The sequence below is a fragment of the Manis pentadactyla genome, chromosome 3 (assembly GCF_030020395.1).
Source record: "Manis pentadactyla isolate mManPen7 chromosome 3, mManPen7.hap1, whole genome shotgun sequence".
NCBI lineage: Eukaryota > Metazoa > Chordata > Mammalia > Pholidota > Manidae > Manis > Manis pentadactyla.
Window position 1 is genome coordinate 32912891 of NC_080021.1, and position 19874 is coordinate 32932764.

Sequence of the window (19874 nt, forward strand, 5' to 3'; positions counted from 1 at the left end):
TGACATTGAACATCTTTTCATGTGCATATTTGCCATCCCAACAGCCTCTTTGTTGAAGTATCTGTTCAAGTCTGTTGCCCGTTTTCTAATTGGATTGTTTCCTTACTACTGAATTTTGAAAGCTTATTTATTCTAGACACAAGTCCTTTATTGAATTATGTGGCAATTATTTTTTGTCTATGTCTTGTCTTTCCATCTTTTTTATAGGGTCTTTCTTAGGACAAAAGTTTTTATTTTTGACAAAGTTCAATTTTTTTTTAAAAAACAGGATTTTATCTTTGCTGTCACTTGGAAGAATTTTGGCCTAACCTAGGTTGAAGAGATTTCTTCCCATGTCTTTTCCTACAAATTTATAGCTTTACATGTTACCTTTAGATCCATGACCCATTTAAATGTTTTTATAAAGTAGAAATCTAGTTTGAGGGGTTTTTCCTGTGAACGTCCAAGTGCTCCATCACCACTTGTTGAATATTCAATTGTCCCAGCACAATTCTTCTATCACTTATGCATCTTTCTCAAAAAGCAGTTTGCCACATAGGTGATTCTATTTTGCACCCTTCTGTTCCACTACTCTATGCATCTCTCTCTCTCTCTCTGACAAAAACACCATCAGTACCACCACACTGTCATGGTTACTGTAGATATGTAGTAAATCTGGTATGCCATCATATCTGGTAGTCTGACTCTTCAACTTTTTTATTTTCAAAGTTGTTTAGGCTATTTCTAATTCCTTTGCCTTCTCATAAAAATTTTGGAAAATTTGTCTATCTACAAAGAATCTGTCTGGGATTTTGAAATTGTATTAAACCTATACATTTGCAGGACAACTAACATCTTTACTATGTTTTCTTCCAATCCATGAATATAGTATGTATCTCCATTTACTGCCTTCTTTGATTTGTTAGTATTTGTAGTTTTCAGCAAACAAATCCCATGGTGTGTCCTTATAAATTTATACTTATTTGTTGAGCAACTGTAAATGGTATTGTCTATTGCTAGCATGTGGAAATAAAATTGATTTATGTTTATGCAGTTCTGTGACCTTGCTTGACTCACTTCTTAGTTCTGAGACGTTCATGGAAATTTCCTGGGATTTTTTATGTAGACTATCAGGTTAACCTATAAAGAGTTTTAGTTCTTCCTTTCCAATTTATTCCCTTTTCTTAACTTACTGCACCAGCTAAGACATCAAATACTATGTCAAATAGAAGTGGTATGAGTACACATCCATGCTTTGTTCCCAATCTTAGGAGGAATACATGTAGTCTTTCATGAAGTATGATGCTAGACATAAGTTTTGTAGATGCTTTTTATTGGTTTGAAGAAGTTTCATTCTACGAATTTTTTTTTTTCATTTTGAGTGTACCTTGTCAAATGCTTTTTTTTATATCACATGATCAGGTAGTTTTTCGTATTTTCTTCATAGTAAGATGATTGATTACATTGGTCAGTCTTCAAATACTGAAGCAGTCTAACTGGTATAAATCCCACTTGGCTGTGGAGACAATTCAAATGTCCTTCCTCAGTGAATGGATTATCAGACTGTAGGCCATCCATAAATATAATATTCTTAAAGTGACAAAATCATAGTGACAGATCAGTGGATGCCAGACATTAGGGTTAGATGAGGGTATAACTATTAAGGAGTAGCAAGGAGTTCCTTTGTGATGTAGAAGTTCTACAGCCTGATTGTGGTGATATGAATCCACAAATGTAACATTTTATAAACATAAAAAAATGAGCATGTAAAAATTGTGAAATCCAAACAATGTCTATACATGAGTTAACAGCATTATTGCAATGGCAATTTTCTGATCTGACAATGTGCTATGGTTATGTAAAATAGGGGGAAGCTGGTACAAGTGAAGACATATTGTTTTTGCAACTTCTTTTGAGTCTTATGTTAAAATAAAACCCTTTAAAAATGCAGTAGGGAAAAAAAAGGACCTGACCTCTGAAAGATAAGTCAAGGAAGGTTTTGTTCTATTTAGAGGGAACATGTAAGTTTGCAGAAGGAAGCATAACAACTCCACGGTATTTAAATGTGGCTAAATTCAGAAATAAAGGGGAGCATAGAGGGTTAGTTTACAATTAAGGTCTGAATCCTCCTTGGTGCTGGTTACATATATTTTTAGTGTTTAAGGCAACAAATGGGAAACTTAAGTTTTTATGAAGGGGAGGGCAAAAAGGCATTATTAGTGATATTTGTCACATTCTAACTGCAGTGGAGAATGAACTGGGGATAAGTGAAGATGCAGGAAATCTAGCTCTCTGGCTACTGTTGTAGTTCAAAACTTAGGTAATGGTAGATTAGACTAGAGTGGTGGTGGCAATGGAAAGGGAAAAAAATGGACATATGTGAGATATATAAGAGCATAAAGTGTGGAACATGCTCATGGCTTAAAGAGACAATACAGAACTAAGCTATTTCAAAGGAATAATGGGGGAAATGAGCTTTAAGATTAGAGCAATTAAAAGAATGGGAGGGAAATAACAAACATGAGTTTAGACATGAAGAAATTTGCCTGTAAAAAAGAGAAATGGGGTAGTAACTGGAGGGGGATGTGGAAATTTTAAAAGTGCCAGCAAACAGCATATTTTAGTAGTAACAGGAGAATCTAGTTGAAATAAAAGATAATGAAGAAACAGTTTAAGGACAACTGTGAAGAAATGCAAAGTTTTTCGGAAGGCATAATGCTCTATCGTAGAAGAGAGCATGGCAAATTCATGAATCTAAAGTATGGTGAAAGAAAACAAAGTGAGGGGGACAGTGGTGGGAAATGGCTCAGAAAATGGTAGGGCTATTTTCTACTACTCTAAGAGTAAAAGAGGTGAAATTGGGTACAAGAATGTCTGATACTGGATATGTTTTTATTTGGTGACTTCTTTTTTTCTCTGTGAAATAGTAAGAGAGCTGTATTAGTCTGCTATGGCTGCCTTAACAAAGTACACAGAGGACTGGGTGTCTTAAACAACAGAGATTTATTTCATCACAGTTCTAAAAGCCCGAAGTCCAAGAACAAAGTATCAGCATGGTTGGTTTCTTCTGAGGAACTGCTCCTTGGCTGGTAGATGGGCATCTTCTCTGTCCTTTCATGGTCTTTCCTCTGTGTATCTGATCTATGTCCTGATCTATTCTTATAACAATTATCAATCATATTGGATTAGGGCTCACCCACATGACCTAATTTTACCTTACCACTTTAAAGACTCTATATCCAAATACAGTCACATTCAGAATTAACAAGGGTTAGGACTTCAACATATGTATTTAATGGGGACACAATTAAACTGATAACAAGAGGTTACTTGCCAAGAGTGAGAATGGAGATAGGATACATCAGAGGTTCAAAGTTAAAGAGGTTTGAAATAGTTTTAAATAGTTCTCACACTGACTATTCATAAAGTCACATATCAAATGGGTAATACAGTTTAAATTCAATTTAATTCAAAATGAAATCTCACCTTTATGATTCCATTAAAAAATTGTTTTATAAATCAGAAAATCTGAATTCTAATTCCAGCTCTGCTAACAAGCAATGTCTGTTGGCTCTATCTAGCTCTCACTTTTGTCATTCTAAAGTAGGAACAATGTATCACAGAACAGACTTAGTCTCAGACTATACTAAAAAGAGCACTGACTTGAGAATCCCTGACATTCTGATCCTATTCCCTGCTTTGTCACAGAGAGATTAATTTCTTAGAACCTTCAGTTCCTCATCTTAAAATGGAATTCAACTAAATCATCTGTAAAGTCACTTCTGAAATCCTAGAGTATGAAGTAAAGTAAAATGAAGTTACTTTGAGGATATATGAGTAGTGACATTAGAAGAATAAATTTCTTGAAATATTTACCAATAAAAATGTATCCAGCAGACTGAAACACTGGTTTTCCATTTCTATCTTTTCCACATCCTCCTCTGCTCCCAAGTTGATTCTTATGGTTAAAGTTGTCTTAATGCCTTTTCTCACCTCTGTTGGCTTAAATACTGGGTGCTGATTTGCAACAAAACATTACTTCTTTTGTTAGATGTAATTATCTACTTAACTTTATATCATTACATTCTGAAATACCATTCGTAGCTTATCTGAAGGGTTTTGCAGTTAGAAATAAAAAATGAATGGTGGATAAATTAGCAGAACCATATTGGCTAAAGTAACAGAAAATCTAAACAATGGCTTAAACAGTCAAGAGTTTATTTTTCTCATGTAATAAGTGCAGAGGTGGGCGATTAATTGTTCATGTTGGTTCAGGTGTTCAACAATGCTGTCAGGGACCCAGGCTCCCTCTAATCTTTCTACAGAACCACCTTTGAAATGTAGCTTTCATTCTTATTATTTGCAGTGGTAATTATTATCACAGTGGTAAGATAGCTGTTGTATCTCTAGGTATGTTGCTGGCATTCATGGTCATAAGGATGAGAATGAGGCAAAAAGCCTCACCTAACAGAGCTTTGACTTTTTAAGTTGAAAGGAAGGCCCTTCCCAATACACTTCTGTTCATTTCATTAGCACTAAGTAGGTCAACATACTCACACTTTAGATATCTGCACTGCCCAATACGGTGGTCATGAGTTACATGCAGATATCTAAATTAAATTGAATCATTAAATGTCTCAGCTTTACTGGCCAGATTTCAAGTACTCAATAGCCACTTACTGGAAGCACAAATATAGAATATTTCCTTCACTGCAAAAAGTACTGCCTTGGCATATCATATCATAAGGAATGAAACCACTTCTGCTTTAGATCAATCATGATAACCATCCCCTGGTGCTGACTTAAGGTTCTAATCTCCCTGAAGAACCTGAACAAAATAGGATACTGTTAACAAGGAAGAAATGGAGGTAAAATTAGTTGGATAGACAACTGTCTGCCACGATGGAATCAGCAGTACATTTAAACTGAAGTTTATAAATTATTATACATTAACAATGTACTTAGTAAATAAAAATTACAATTAGAAAAACTGAAGTGAAACTAAGGCTAACAGTTATAAGACGCACTAAATTACTTATTATACAAATATAATTGTTAACACTACTCTAGTTACTGATGGAAGTGGATTAGAGGGAACAAACATAGTGGAATAATACATGAACACTATTTTCTTTATAGGAAACAAATGAAATGGTTGATTATGTTGAAAATGTAGTTATTAAATTCATCGACAAAAAGTACATCTTGGATAAAAACAAACGTAGTGGAATAATACATGAACACTATTTTCTTTATAGGAAACAAATGAAATGGTTGATTATGTTGAAAATGTAGTTACTAAATTCAGGGACAAAAAGTACATCTTGGATTAAACATGCGAAGGGAATAAAATATAAATTGCTGAATACTATACTGTACACCTGAAACTACTATACTGTATGTCAACCATACTTCAAAAAAAAAAGGGCAACTTGTAATAACAAAGATTAGTTGATAAGAATTATCTTCATATGGGAAGAGTTATTTCATATCTTCTCATTACTCATGAAAGAATAAAATGAGAAGAGTGCAAAATGAAAGAATTAGATATAAAGAATAATTTACTAGGATAATTATTCAAAAGATTAAAAAGTTGATACTAACAACAATTTTCTTCCTAAAGACTTCCAGGTTGTCAATTTCTCCATGATACTCATTTTCCCAAATCCAATAATGAGAAGCGTGCAGTTTCTGTATAATAATGGTAAATAAGTATTTATATTTATATATGTAACTACATATATATATGCAATACATTATATGTAATATATATATAGAGAGAGAGAGAAATAACAAACTAAAATATTTGCCCTGAATGAACACTCATCTATTTTTAAAATTGATATGTGTCTGGAGTAACCTGTTCAACTTTCAAAGTTCTTTCTATTCTATTGAAATATACAAAACACTACTGAAGGTAGTATAATGGTTGTTTATTATGAAAAGAGAAAAAGGAAAAAGGAATTCTAATTATTACTAAGGAGGTAATGGATGTAAGAATTGTAAAAATTTTGCTTCTAAAGATAGTTTAGATTTTCTTATTTTTCCCTAAAGTAAAAATAACTCAGCCACTGAAGCTCCATTATAATCTCTGTTCTCTGTGATCTCTAAATATTTTTTTATGTAATTCACAAAGAGGGATATATCAATAAATATAACTTCCATAAGGATAAAATTGTAGTATTATAGCATACATGAACCTTAAATCCAAAGCCTTTTATATGTAAAAATCTCAATTATTACCTATGGCAAAGTAAAAACTACAAAGAAATATTCCTAGATTTTGGAGAATGCTGTATTTTAAGCAAGATTTAGCAGAGTGACATTATAATACATACAATAGCGCACTGAAATGCAGAGCAAAACCCAACCTGACACTATAAAAAGACTCAATTTGCCAGCATTTTGCTTACCAGCTATGCCTGCTATGTATTTTCTTTCACAAATAACAAGAAGTTAACTAGAAATTGAATTCTAAAACAATATATTCACTGTCTGAGTATAACAAAAAGAATTTAGAATCTTCATATGCAAGTTCAGTAAATCATCATGATTTATTTAATGAAGTATTTCTACATCAGATTTTGGTTTAGAAGCAGTTATGTGTGATAGGAAGAGAAAGATGTACAATCAATGAGCCTTGTTAAATCTCTCTTCCATGGACTTTCCCCATCTTCCTGCTTTGCAGTAAAAAGCCTTTCAGAATTATCTAAACACATTCTTTACAACTGCCTTCTTAACAGAAAATTAGTATATAAATTGCACTGAGCATTTAGTAAATAAGTCACAGGCCAGTAACTTCAATTTTGCAGTTGTGAAATACAATGTGAAAGAGTTTTTGAAACCTTAAGACTGGGTGATCTGCAGTGTTTCCAACATGTCTTCGACTGCCTTAAGAGAGTATTTGGTTTCCTTCTTACTTCGACCTGCAAACTAATTTAAAAAAAAATTCAGTTAGGCTCAATTTCAGTGGCAGGTTCAAAATCACAATCTTACCATCACCTTGCCAGTGTTAATTAACATTATCTATTTTATCACTAGCAAGAAACCAATAGGTTCTTTTCTTCAATAATTGTAAATTTGGGTTTTAAAGACATTTTCATTAAGATTCATATTCAATTGAGGTGTATGAAGATTTCACTGCAAAACTGGCCAGTTTAAATGTTTTAGAGTAGCATGATACCCTATGAAAACAGAGATTTGATTTTAAAACTATCCTCTTCAAACCAGAAAATTTTATTAAATAAAATGCATAATTTATAAATGAAATTTAACTGATATTTATGTAAGGACATGAACCATTTCTACCTGTCCAGTCTCAAAACAAATGTTTAGAGTTTCAAACAAAGGTAAAATATAAATGTAAAGTACTTTTTATTAAACACTTTAAAGTTGCAAGGTATCTCTGTAATTAAAGTAGTTCAAAATTTTTACAAATTTTTAAGACGTATTAGTTGACTAGACAATATGTTTCTGCAGCAAAGAGGTCCCAATAAACTCTATGCTACATCCTAAATTGAGGTTAACATATTTAAAATATGCATTTCTAGTTTATTAAGCTGTAATTTATTTTACAAAACAAAATTGGGACTAGATTTTACAGTGAAAACAAAATATAATGTATTAAATACTATCTGTGTATATTTAAAAGCAAACTCATAACATATGAAATTCAATATAGTACACACAATTAGTGGGGGAAGCACTGTTGACTACCCCATGCTGATTTCAAAATGAGTTTTCTAACTAGACTGACAATTTCCATCATTTATCAGATTAACATTACAGATTTACTAGATAAGTAAGTGTTCCTTGTAGGGGTAGAAGAAGGCTTATTATATCCGTATTACCTGTTTTTCCCTGGTTAAAGTATTGATTAACATTTGCTATTAGCAAAATATACTATTTTCAAGTTAACATGTAAGCACTCAATACTTTTTCAGGTGACTGATCTTCCTTCAAATAGCAACTGCTGTCTTAGGTACTTAGTACTTGATTTATGATGTGTTTCTTCTCTTTTGTAATTAACTTAATTTGGCAAACTTCTGGTGACCTGTTGAAAAAGACTGTGATCAAGCACAGGTAATATCATAGAGGCAATTGGCTTCAGGAATTGATAACCTGCCTCTGACCTCTTTGGCTGCAGCTTAACATTATGATTCCACCATTTCCTAAACCATTAGGTTCTGTGGTTGAATCTTGATGCAATAGGGCAAATAAAGGGGATTTTTAGAGGAAATGCCAAGGAAAGAGAAAAGCTTTTCATAAGAATCAAGATCACTCTGCCTTTCAGAAGATATTACTAATTTTAGGAATTCAATTGTTAAATACAAAAGTCATGATTACAAAATATGGTTAACAACACTACTTTTGAAACTTTGCCTTTTCATTATTTCCCTTGGTGAGTAAAGGATGTTGGGTATGCATATTACTCCTATTATCCAGTTGATAACTTCACTTTCACAAGGACTTACCAAGAACAGAAAGTCTTTTCTTTTACAATTGCCTATCCAAAGTAAACAGGAATGGTCCTAATCAGATACTTGAGGGTCTAATTCTAAGAAAAAGCTTTGATAGACTGGGGGAGGGACTACAAAATAGGATAGTACACAGTAACATTCACTCTAACCTTTTAAAGAACAAAAGAAAAAAATTTCTGCAGAGTTGAAGTCATTAAAAGTATTCTAAAATACAGCATTTTTCTTGGTTTGTACTTAAAATATAATAAAATAGTAGAAAATATGAATTTGTTATTTTTTTCAATTAGCTAATTTTTCAAAAATCACCTAAGGTTGTGTGTCAACACTACTGACAACCAGTGCCATTTAGAATAAACTAAAATAACTTATTCATGTCAGAACAAATAAAAGGAAAGTTGGAAACATAAATCTATCAGTTCAAATTGTGCCTGACATGCAATTATTTTGTCTATTCTAGAATTATATGGCAATTTAACTGATTAAGCTAAAATCTTATTTTTCCCCTCAAATAATGATTTAATTTTCTATTTCCCAAAAGGATAGTGACATAACCACCTCCACAATCATAAATAACATATATAGATCACTAGCACAAATTTAACAGTGTACCAAAGAAGCATTTATCTGGAAAATTATTGTGAGTAGGTTCCTATTAAAGTTTTTCATGAGCATTAATCAAACTTGCCTGCCTTTACAGAACATGCTAAACCAATTATCTAATTAAAGAGCAAGTAGTAGACATATTCTGTTTCATTACTAAGTAAAAAGAAAGAAAAGCAGTTCTTAAAATCTCATTTTCTCTAATTTATAAATGCCTAGAAAAACATTACAATAAGGAATCTTTATTATATACTTTATACTTGTTTATATGCCTAGACATGAGTCATAGAGTTCTCAATTAGATGGCAGAGATTTATCTAATTACTAAAATGTCAATCTTTGAAAGTTATACTTTCCCACCTTATCATAAATTCATTTTTGTTCTCATATAATTAGATTTTACTTAAGTAAACTCTTCTTTCCTAATTCCCTGTTGGAAGCTAAAGAAAACTCGCCAGAAAGAACACTCAAGTAATAAAAAGTTGTTTACCAAATTTAAAGGTCAATGATTTTTATACACTGTGGTAACTGGGTAAGTTGGGTTAAAATCTGCATTTACACAATTAGTGGAATATAATATGGGTGGACAAAGCAATAAGATAAATAAAATGGAACAGTGTATGGATGAATCTAAGAAACATTATGCTAAATGAAAGAAGCCAGGCACAGAAGAGTACACAACCTATGATGTCATTTACATAAAGTTCTAATACAGGCAAAATGAATTTATAGTGATAAAAATCAAATCAGTGCTTGTATGCACTGGGACATGGGGCTGACTGCAAAATGGCAGAAGGAACTTTCCGTGGGGATGCAAATGCTGTATATCTTGAATGGGGTGCTAGCAAGGGAACTATACATTTGTCAAAATTCAACTGTATATTTCAAATGTGTGCACATTATTGTATGTAAATTATACCTCAATAAGGCAATTTTTTTTAAAAGGCAAAATAAACACAGAATGCTGAGTATGGAGTTATACAGTAAGTGTAATAAATTGCCAAATGACCCCATATTTCTCTGCCCATTAAGAGGTGAATTATTGCACCCCTGAGTCTGGGGCAATCATGTGACTTGCTTTTTTGCTCAATGGAATATTAGCAACATGTGACACAACTAGAGGCTTGAAAAGCCCTTATGCATTGGAGTTTGAATGTTTGCTTCTCTTGGAACCCGGGACCACCACGTAAACAGTCCAAGTAAGCCTGCCAACAATGAGACACAAAACCCAGCACTCCCAGATGATGAGAGAGTCAACTGTCAGATATTTAAGTTAGGGCATCAACCACAAGCATAGGTCAGAAATACAAAAAAGTCTAGCTCAGACTAGAATTACTCAACTAACCAAGCACTATCTGCAGAATCATAAGAAACTAAGTTGTTATTTTAAACCACTAAGTTAGCAAAAGGTAATGGATACAAATATTTATGGAATCTGACTCACAAAAAGAGAACCCAGAACCTCTGTAGAAAAAGCACAGCATAAAAGCATCAAGAGAATTCTCTTTAAACCTGTTACTAGTGTCTACCCGCAAAAATAAAATTTTGCATGATGGGTAATCCCTAGTTGAGAAGCACTGGAAGTTGCTGTACAGAAACTGAGAGATGTGTTATGTGCTCGGAGTGGCATCCAAGATGGCAGCAACTGACAAAAATTCCTTACATTACCCTTTACTATAGAGTTTAAAAGGCAAATCATACCTTCAGTAAAGATACGCAAAACCATCTGGGTACTATGTTTACAGGGCAAAACTCTAAGAATGAAGAGAACCATTGATGCTCTCAGAACTCCTTCCAAAGAACACTGGGACTTATATAAAGTAAGTCTGTGAAAAGAGAACAGATCTACTAAGACACAATAAAAAAAAATTTTTAAAGAGAATGGCAGGGAGGACAAATGTTACTGAAGAATAGAGTTTGGATCTATTAACAATTGCTTAAAATACTGAAATGATGGATTCATGTCTACTGGTAAAGTGTATTTCATAAGGCAGGGAAGCGCATGTGTGCCTAGTCTTCTATTCCTGAAAGCAAATAAGGAGTTGAAGAGATTTGTTATACATTTAATGAACAAAGGACTAACAAGCATTAAAAACAAAATAGAAAGTCATAAATCAATAAAAAGTAGACTTCATGAAAGAGGATACCCAAATAAATGGTCAATAAACATATGAAAAAGTGTTCAGCCTCACTGGTTATCAGGGAGTTGCAAAATAAAACCATGAGATACCATTACACATACACCAGAATGACTATAATTACAAAAACTGACAGAACCAAGTGTGGATGCAGATGTAGAACTGTAACTCTCCAACACAACTGGTGAGATTATGAACAACTAATTTGGAAAACAAGCTTTAGCTACTGAAGTTAAATATACACACATCCTAAGACCCAGTATCTTCACTCAAAGATATATACCCATCAGAAATACATATACACCAGAAGACTTGTACAGCAATACTCAGTGCAGTATTATTTGTAATAGCCCAAAACAAAATAATTTAAATGCCTATCAACAACTAAATACTGTAGTATGTTCATACAGTGGACTACAGCATAATGAAAATGAATGAACTACTGTCATAAACAAGGTTAATCTCATAAAAAGAATAGTGAAATAGGCTAAACAAAAATACATACTATACGATTCCATCAAGTTCAACAAAAAGCCAAAACTATGAGATTACAAATCAGTAATCTTGAGGTGGATACGAGAAATTGAGAGGAGGTACCAACAGGGCTTTGGGGTGTTGCAATGTTTCTTTTTATTGACCTGGATACATTTACCTTGTATAATTCATTAAGTTGTACATTTATGACTCAGGTTCTTTAGGTGTAATTTAATAAACACTGATTTTAAAAATATAATATTGCCATGTCAAAAAAAACACTCACTATGCAGCTAGGTGTTTCTCAAAAATATCTTAAAAACAGTGTGGTTTGTGTATTATTAGTATTATATTATCCAAGTCTTATCTTACATAGAAGCACAGCCTAGCTAATATTTATAAATATTATTACTTACAATATGCCAACAGAACTAACATTATTTATTATATATAAAATATATACGCAAAATAAATTTAAATGATATGATTATGTGGATACTGAATTTTTTAAATCTCCCCAACCTTCTCCAATCAGGAGTACAGAAATAAACATACAGCACCAAAACCAAAACATTAGAAAACAAGCCCAAAGAAGACATCTTTGAGAAAACTGCATTGCAGGCAATCCTCCAAAACCATAGAATGTGTTTTTATCACTGTAGCCATAGCAAGAAAAGATTAACAGCTGTGTGGTAGGAGCAACAAGAAGTAAAAGATGACAGCCTACTACTCTACAAGCCTCAGAAATGAAAAAAAGTATGAACTGATGAATCTAAAAATATACAGCCTCAAAGGCTCCAAGTGAAAGTATAAAATACTGCATGCAAATGTAACATTAAACAAGACAGTCTAAGACCTCAAAATCTGTGAAATACCTAGCAAACGTCCTTTTCCAAAAGGGAAAAAGACCTCTCACACTGAAGAAAAACTACCAGAAACTTAAAGTAAATTGAATAGGCAGAAACACTGGAGGTAAGAGAGATAGATGGTTCAGCTAAAGGATGGTGAAGGTAGGGATGCCCAAAGACAGCAAATACCAGAATACAGAAAATAAAAAACAAAAATAAAAAAACCTAGCAACAAAATCCAACACTTAAAGCTGATAGCAACACTTCAAAATTCAACATCTATACAGCTCTAGGGATAGAACAAAGGGCTGCAGCCAGAAAATTCTCTAAACCAGACCTAGTTCTGAAAAAGACTGTATATACAGACAGGTCTATTTATTTGAGATCTCCGTAACAAAGAAGAGGAAGCCATAGAAAAGGCAAGCTGAGAAATTTACCCTATCCTATCTCTAACTCTTCCTATTCCATAAAAACTTCCTCCTAAAAGCCCAGGAATACTATCTCACTTAAACATGGATAACTAGAAAAACAGTATGAACTAACTCCGTAAGAAGTTATTATGGAGGAAAAAGAAGAAAAAATAAAGAAATTGACAGAAAGGATTTGAAAGAAAATGAATGCTACAGTAGGTAGGAAAGGAGATCCAATAAACTTATAATCGGAGACCTGAAAAAGGAAACTTAAGGAATCAAATAGAAAAAAATACTTAAAACTATAATTCTAAAAGCAACTTTTCTCAAATTAAAAGAGGACTAAATATTAAAAGGGTCTACTGTATATTTAGGAAAACTGGAGAATAATCAATAAAACATATTGTAGTAAAACTACTGGATAAACTGGATTAAAGAAAAATATTCCTTGGGACAACCAGACAAAACATCTAAGTCACTTAATAGGAAAAGAAAATTAGGATAGCATCAGACTTCTTGACAATATTTCATTCTAAAAAACAATGGAACAATATGTTTAAGATAAATAAATATAAGCCAAAGGTTATATCAAAAGCCAAATTGTATTTCAAATATTAACAACTATAGACAGATAAGTTATAAACATGCAAGATGTAAGAAGATAATGTTTTTCCATGAGCGCCTCCTGAAGTATCTCCTGAGGATAAGCTTCAGAAAACCAATGAATGAGGAGTGGAGATAAGCTATCTTTCAGGTAATATATATTGTGTAAAGCTAAGAATATAAACTTTGTTATACAATCTGGTTAGTTTACTTTTAAACTTTTCTTCCTACTGATTACTTCAGTTACCTCTGATTAATAATGCAATCTGCTTCTGAAATCCATTATCCAAATTTTTTTATCTTTTCTGGTTTTTTCTGGGTTTTTAGAATTACTTATTTGTCAAATGCAGAACTACTGAGAACTAGCCAGATGGTAAGGCTAATTAGGGGATCATAACAGTAATAGACACCTTTTGAGGAAAAAAAAGATCCGACAGCTACAAGTTAATTCTATAGAGTTAAAACACATTTGATAAAGGCCCAATGGCATAAAAGCACAATGATAGACAACTAGCTTTGTAGTTTGTAGAAACAGAAACAACCACCAAGAAATACAACATAATAACTGATCTGTATAATATAAAATGATCAATACTAACCTGATAAGCTCTGTTTATCTGACTAGCTGCCCAACTAGCATATTTCATGTTGTCCTTCTTTGTTTTTGCACTTGCTTTTGGATTAGAAGCAATATGACTTGCTGACTAAAAACAAAAAAGGAACATCAAGAACAAAATTCCTTTCTTCTGGGTAAGATAATAAAAAACACGTAAAGATTATAGCTACAATAGGATGATAACAAAGAGTTTTAAAAATTGTACCAAAACAGTTTTTAAAATAAATTGAATGAAATTAGTTTTTAAAAATGAAAATAATCTTAAAATACAAAATAATACAAAATAATGGGAAGAGAAAGGTTATCTTAAATAGTATCTAAAATTATTTTATCAAGTTAACCTACCATAGCTCTTAAAGGTAAAATTCCATTACCACTTAAATACTGTAGGATATTACTGGTGTTATTTCCTGTTACTGAATTACTTCACCTTTCCTATGAATTATAGAATTATTGAATATCAATATAAAAAGGAACCTCAAAAATAATTCAGTGCAACTTACTACATGAAAAAGGTTTAAGTGTAACAGGACTGATTTGACTTGACCAGAGAAAGGCATTAAAGTCAGAAATAGAAAGAGATCATTCACTTCCAATCTATTTCCCTTTCCACTATTCCAAAAGTTTCAAAACTGTGTTCCACAGAACGATTAGTCACAGCAATTTGATTCATCTTCTCTTTTTTAAAATATATTTAAAGAAGCAATTGTTAATCTGGGATCCATGAAAAAAATCTGTAAACTCCCAAAATCATATACTAATTTTTAAGTGTACGTTAAAAATTTTGGGGAGAGGAAGATAAAACTTTTATGATTAATTTTCTTATATTTAAAAGTACCTGCCCACATGATTCCAAAAAAATGTGCAGTGCTTCTTTGATATATATTCTGTCCAATAGGCTTTTTCCCTTTATCACCTCCTCTGTCACTAAGGAATTTATATGTGAAAATCAGATTTTCACACTTATGAACCTTTAATATCATCTTTTTGGTATGGATTTCAGTAAATGCAGTGGTTAAGGAAATTGACTGCACTCAACTACCCACCTCAGTTATTTAATAGCTCTGTGCCCAAACTTGGGAAAATTACTTATACCTCTGTATGTCTTTTAGTTTCACTTCTGTGAAGTGGTAGTAATAACATCTCAAATTGTTGAGGTGAGAGTTTAATGATTTAAAATAAAAAAGAGTGAAAAAAATGCCTGGCACATAAAGTGCTATGTATAAACTATTATTATTACTTTGTGTCATACATTTTTAAATTAGTACTTAATTTATTTGATAAAAAGAGACACTGCTGCAACACTGTATCTCCAAGCTACTGCAACTGGCTTTGGTAGATCCAGGAAAAATTTCTTAAAAATTCCTTTGAACTGTTTTCTAATCATATTTCGTCATTCTTTTCCTGAGAATGCTTTCATTTCTGTTTCTTCCTGACTCCATTTCTGCAGTCAATTCTTTCTTACTGAGCCCCTAGAAGATATTCATCCAGAAGTCCATGACAAGACTAGGATAAATTAAGATGTCAAAGAACTGGCCTTTTAAGGAAAAGTTGATTGTACAGTTTTATATATATATATATATATATATATATATATATATATATATATATATTTTAAAGCTCACAAATTTCTTCCTCTATTTCACACAGCTCTTCTTGACTTTTCTAAGTTCATCATTTGGCATACATAAACAACAGAAAAATTTAATTCCATACATCCCACAATTTCTAAATTGTTTATTTATATTATAAAGAATGTTTTAATTTAAACTTAAAAGAGATTTTATTTCTAATGTCTTTTTTTAGCACAGCTAAAAAATATCCCATACAATTATAATTAAAGGTAAGAAACACAATGTTGGGCATAAATTCAAGAATATAGAAACAATTAAGATATATATAATATGGTTTTTTATCTGTTATTTAATTTTATAAAGCCAGATTTCAATTCTGATACAATAAAAGATATTTTACAATGCAATGTCAAATAGCTGGAGGCATGAACAATCAAAGAAAAACTGTCTTACAACCTATTATTGCTCATAAATAACCAGAGAGAGAAAAAATCTCATTCTTATCAAAATATAAAAAATAAGAGAGAAGTGATTGGATGGCATAGTTATTGGACTTTAAGTGACAGATTTCATAAAATAACATTAAACATGCACCTCAACTCACCATGTAAAGCCCAAACAAAGCTCTCATATTTCTGTTGTTCAGTTTCAATGCCTGTGCAAAATACTTTCTTGAAAGTTCGAGGTTTTCAAGTCCACCTTGGGTATATTTAACCTATTGAAAATTGCAGAGTGCTGAAACCTGTTTATTTTACTACTTTGAAATATAGCATGTTTCATCATACCATAGACATTAGGAATTGAAATATTCTGTAAACAAATGCAAGATGTTAAAAGAATTCATCTTAAAGCTGTTAAAGCTAATCTAAATTTTAAAGCAAACCTCCCCCCAAAATTATCCTATCCCATGAACATTAAGACCACTGAGTAGTTTTTAAAACAAAAATGCGGCCAGTGTAAAAAAGTCAGTATACTTAAACTACCTTGCAAATACATTACAAATTTATATTTTACCTTACTAGCATTCTAAATCAAGACTTGGCTACTGAATTATCCTTTCCTAGCTGCACTGACATTCCTTAATAATGAAATCTTTCTCCTTTATAGCATAAAACTGTATTAGTATTCCTTACAGTAAGCAAATAAGATAAATACTTCCTACTTCCCAAAACACTGACCTTAATATGAATTTCCCAGGATATGGATTTAAAATCCAAAAATCATTGTAAATATCTTAGAAGCCACTGAAAGTTGACAATTATAATTCATAATTAGTAAATAGTGTATGATAAAACTTTCAAAGAATCTGACTGCTTTAAGTAAGTGCTTTTAGTTGAAAAGTCAGTATTGCCATTATAGTATTAAAAATTTTTAATTTTTATTCCCATGAGTTAATCTTCATCAGATACTTTAAACATTTATATACTTATATAACATTAAGAACATATTCTTAGTCCTCATTAATTCTTAATCCATATTAATATCCAACACACAAAAATAAAATCACATACAATTGTTGTTTTTGAAAACACTTACTTCAGCATACTGCTGACAGTATAAGTGGTTGTGTGGATTAGTCATCATAAGCTCCTCTAAACAAAAGGCTGCTTTAGCATAGCTGAAAAATACCAAAAGAAAAAACTAATTTTAACAGGAAAAATTTTATCTTAGTTATGCCTTAAAATAATTTGAAAATAATTTTAGTGATGTTAGACATTATATTTCCAAAATAGCTTAAATAGCTTTATTGATAAAGTACTTATCTGGAATTTCTAAATACAAATAATATAAAATTTTTAAAGTAAAAGAATAAACAGGCCTAAATCCTAGAATAGCCAATGAACAATCAATAGATATGACATTTTAAAACTGGGTCCCTACCATTGACACCCAAACATTATTAATAACATAGACTTCAAGACCCTGGATCAAGTTACATATAAAATAACTTCTAGAAGTCAACTGATCATTTAAAATATTCAAATATCAAAAATGTTAGGAGGAAAAAACATTTTATTAAATCCTCTATCTTTTACTAAAAATCCTTTACGGACGTATATTTACCAACATGTTCTATTATAAAGAGTTTCCATTACTTAGGTTTACTGTCAAATACAAAATTATAATGGAGTTATAAATTTTTAAACCCATGAATAGATCAAGTCAGTGGTTTTGACATGTACTCTACTACTATTTAATCATGCGGTGGAGAAAAATCTTGCTGAATACCTGAGAACTGCTGCAAAGGACTCTGGAAAAATAGTTCTACACATACAACCATAATTCCCCTTAATGTATTTTAATGTTTAAAGCCATATGAATAGCCTCACTATTGAAAGGAAATCCTCAAGAACACAGGTATGTTAAGATTTATTACCAGTGAGGAGGTGATGACAGCACCCAGCAGAAAAAGGCTACCTACAATTATTTTTGGCATTTCTCACTAACATACAAAGTACCTAGCTTTATACTAATGTCTGATATACTTACCTTTCAAAACATACATGTTGCAGTTTCACATGTGTACTAATTAATAATGGCTTTTATTACATGATCATTATGGTAATCATGTACTTCTCTAGGTGTGCTACATGTATTAATTTATTTAACCCTACCAAAACCTTAGGAAGTAGGAAATTACTACCACCACTCAATAGCTGAGAATACTAAGGCCCAGAGATGTAAACTGAAGCTCAGGTTGTGCCCCTCCAGAGAGCCTACTCTCAACCACTATGCATACTGCCTATATGCACTACACACAATGAAAAATTGTGGTAGTGATGGTAATGATGAAGAATGTCAATAGTAAATAAAAATGGGTATAGCGATGAAACCCAAACAGCTGGAGGAACCAAAAATACCCTGCAGATTTCCCAAAATGACAGCACTTTAGATTTATGAAGGACCTCATATGTAGATTCTCATCACAGATCATGCAGCTATTTAGCCCTTTTCATTTTTATATCCACAACCAAAAGCATTGGTTCTTGACACAATAGGTATATAACAAATGACTGACACATGACTGAATAAATACCTAAACAGAAGTATCATGACTACCTGATACTCATTTATCATTCTATAAGGGGTAAGTGGTCCCTGCCTTCAACACCCAACTTCATCAAAAAGACGATTCCCTTTTAAGTGTATTCCTTTAATTAGACTATGCCAAAAATTCTTATTAATCCTAAGAATAAATGCTCTTAGAGATTTAAATGGGTTGAGCACAACTGTGACTCTCGTTCTTAAAAGCAGGAAGTGAAATAAAATGGGCAGGTAGGAGCTTCTACTAAAAATGCCAAAATATTTTTCTAAAAAATTATTTAGCATCACATACAAGAAAGGGATCTATTCCCCCATTTTTCAAAGTATAAAATCAAATTAATTTTATGGATAAAGCATAAAATCAAATACAACTAAAGCTAGAAGGAGCAAAATTCTCTAATCCAGTTTTTCTAACCAGGGTAGTCCAAGAGTATAAAGCCCTATGGAAAGTGATCTGAGGGACTGTTTTCTCAATTCTCCCAAGGATGGAAAAGAGCCAATACTATTTCAGGTGCATAAAGAAGCTAATTCACTACATACAATGATTCAATGAGACTCGGATTAGAGAAGTAAAAATAATTTGAATTTATTTAAAATACTGTTAGAGTAAGTAACAAAATAAAACTTGCAAGATTCTTCTGCTCCTCACAAAACCCCATAATAGATCACAGCATTTGTTCCTAGATTGCTTTATCAACATTATGATTTTTTTTTATAGGATCTTGAAAATTTCAGTTGCTATAGAATTTTATAGTAAGGCTCTACAAAAAAGTATCATAATCACAATCGTAACTAATTTATACTAACTGCTCCTTGCTGATATAACATCTAGTTCTAATTACCAATCAAGTAAAAGCATTAAGAACCTTTAACATATGCAATACATATTGGAAGTGCTAACTTGTAAATTATAACTCATTTTTTATATTTAGAACAAGTAAAGTGTCTCAATATGGTCAATTGGTGTGATGTATACACTGGAATAACAAAATACAAACTAGAATTTATAAATCAGAAGTAAATCGAAATAAAAATAACTTAAAGATACAAAAAAAAGTATGTGACAAAATTCCATATCCCCTTTTCCCCCTATAAAACCAATGAATA

General features: G+C 31.9%; 1 protein-coding gene across 2 annotated transcripts in view; it reads right to left on the reverse strand.

The window, feature by feature from the left end:
* Positions 1-2963: 2963 nt before the first annotated feature.
* EMC2 (ER membrane protein complex subunit 2) overlaps positions 2964-19874 on the reverse strand; it is a 54944-nt gene continuing 38033 nt past the window's right edge. The window contains exons 8-12 of one of the 2 annotated variants that reach the window (XM_036876360.2): positions 17259-17340; positions 16327-16437; positions 14132-14236; positions 6825-6912; positions 2964-5670 (exon numbers count right to left, since the gene is read on the reverse strand). In XM_036876360.2, the coding sequence (XP_036732255.1) occupies positions 6826-6912; positions 14132-14236; positions 16327-16437; positions 17259-17340 (385 nt within the window). In that variant the 3' untranslated portion in view covers positions 2964-5670; position 6825. Of the gene's footprint in view, positions 5671-5896; positions 6913-14131; positions 14237-16326; positions 16438-17258; positions 17341-19874 lie in introns of those variants that run through there. The other variant, XM_036876359.2, reaches the window with a different exon arrangement.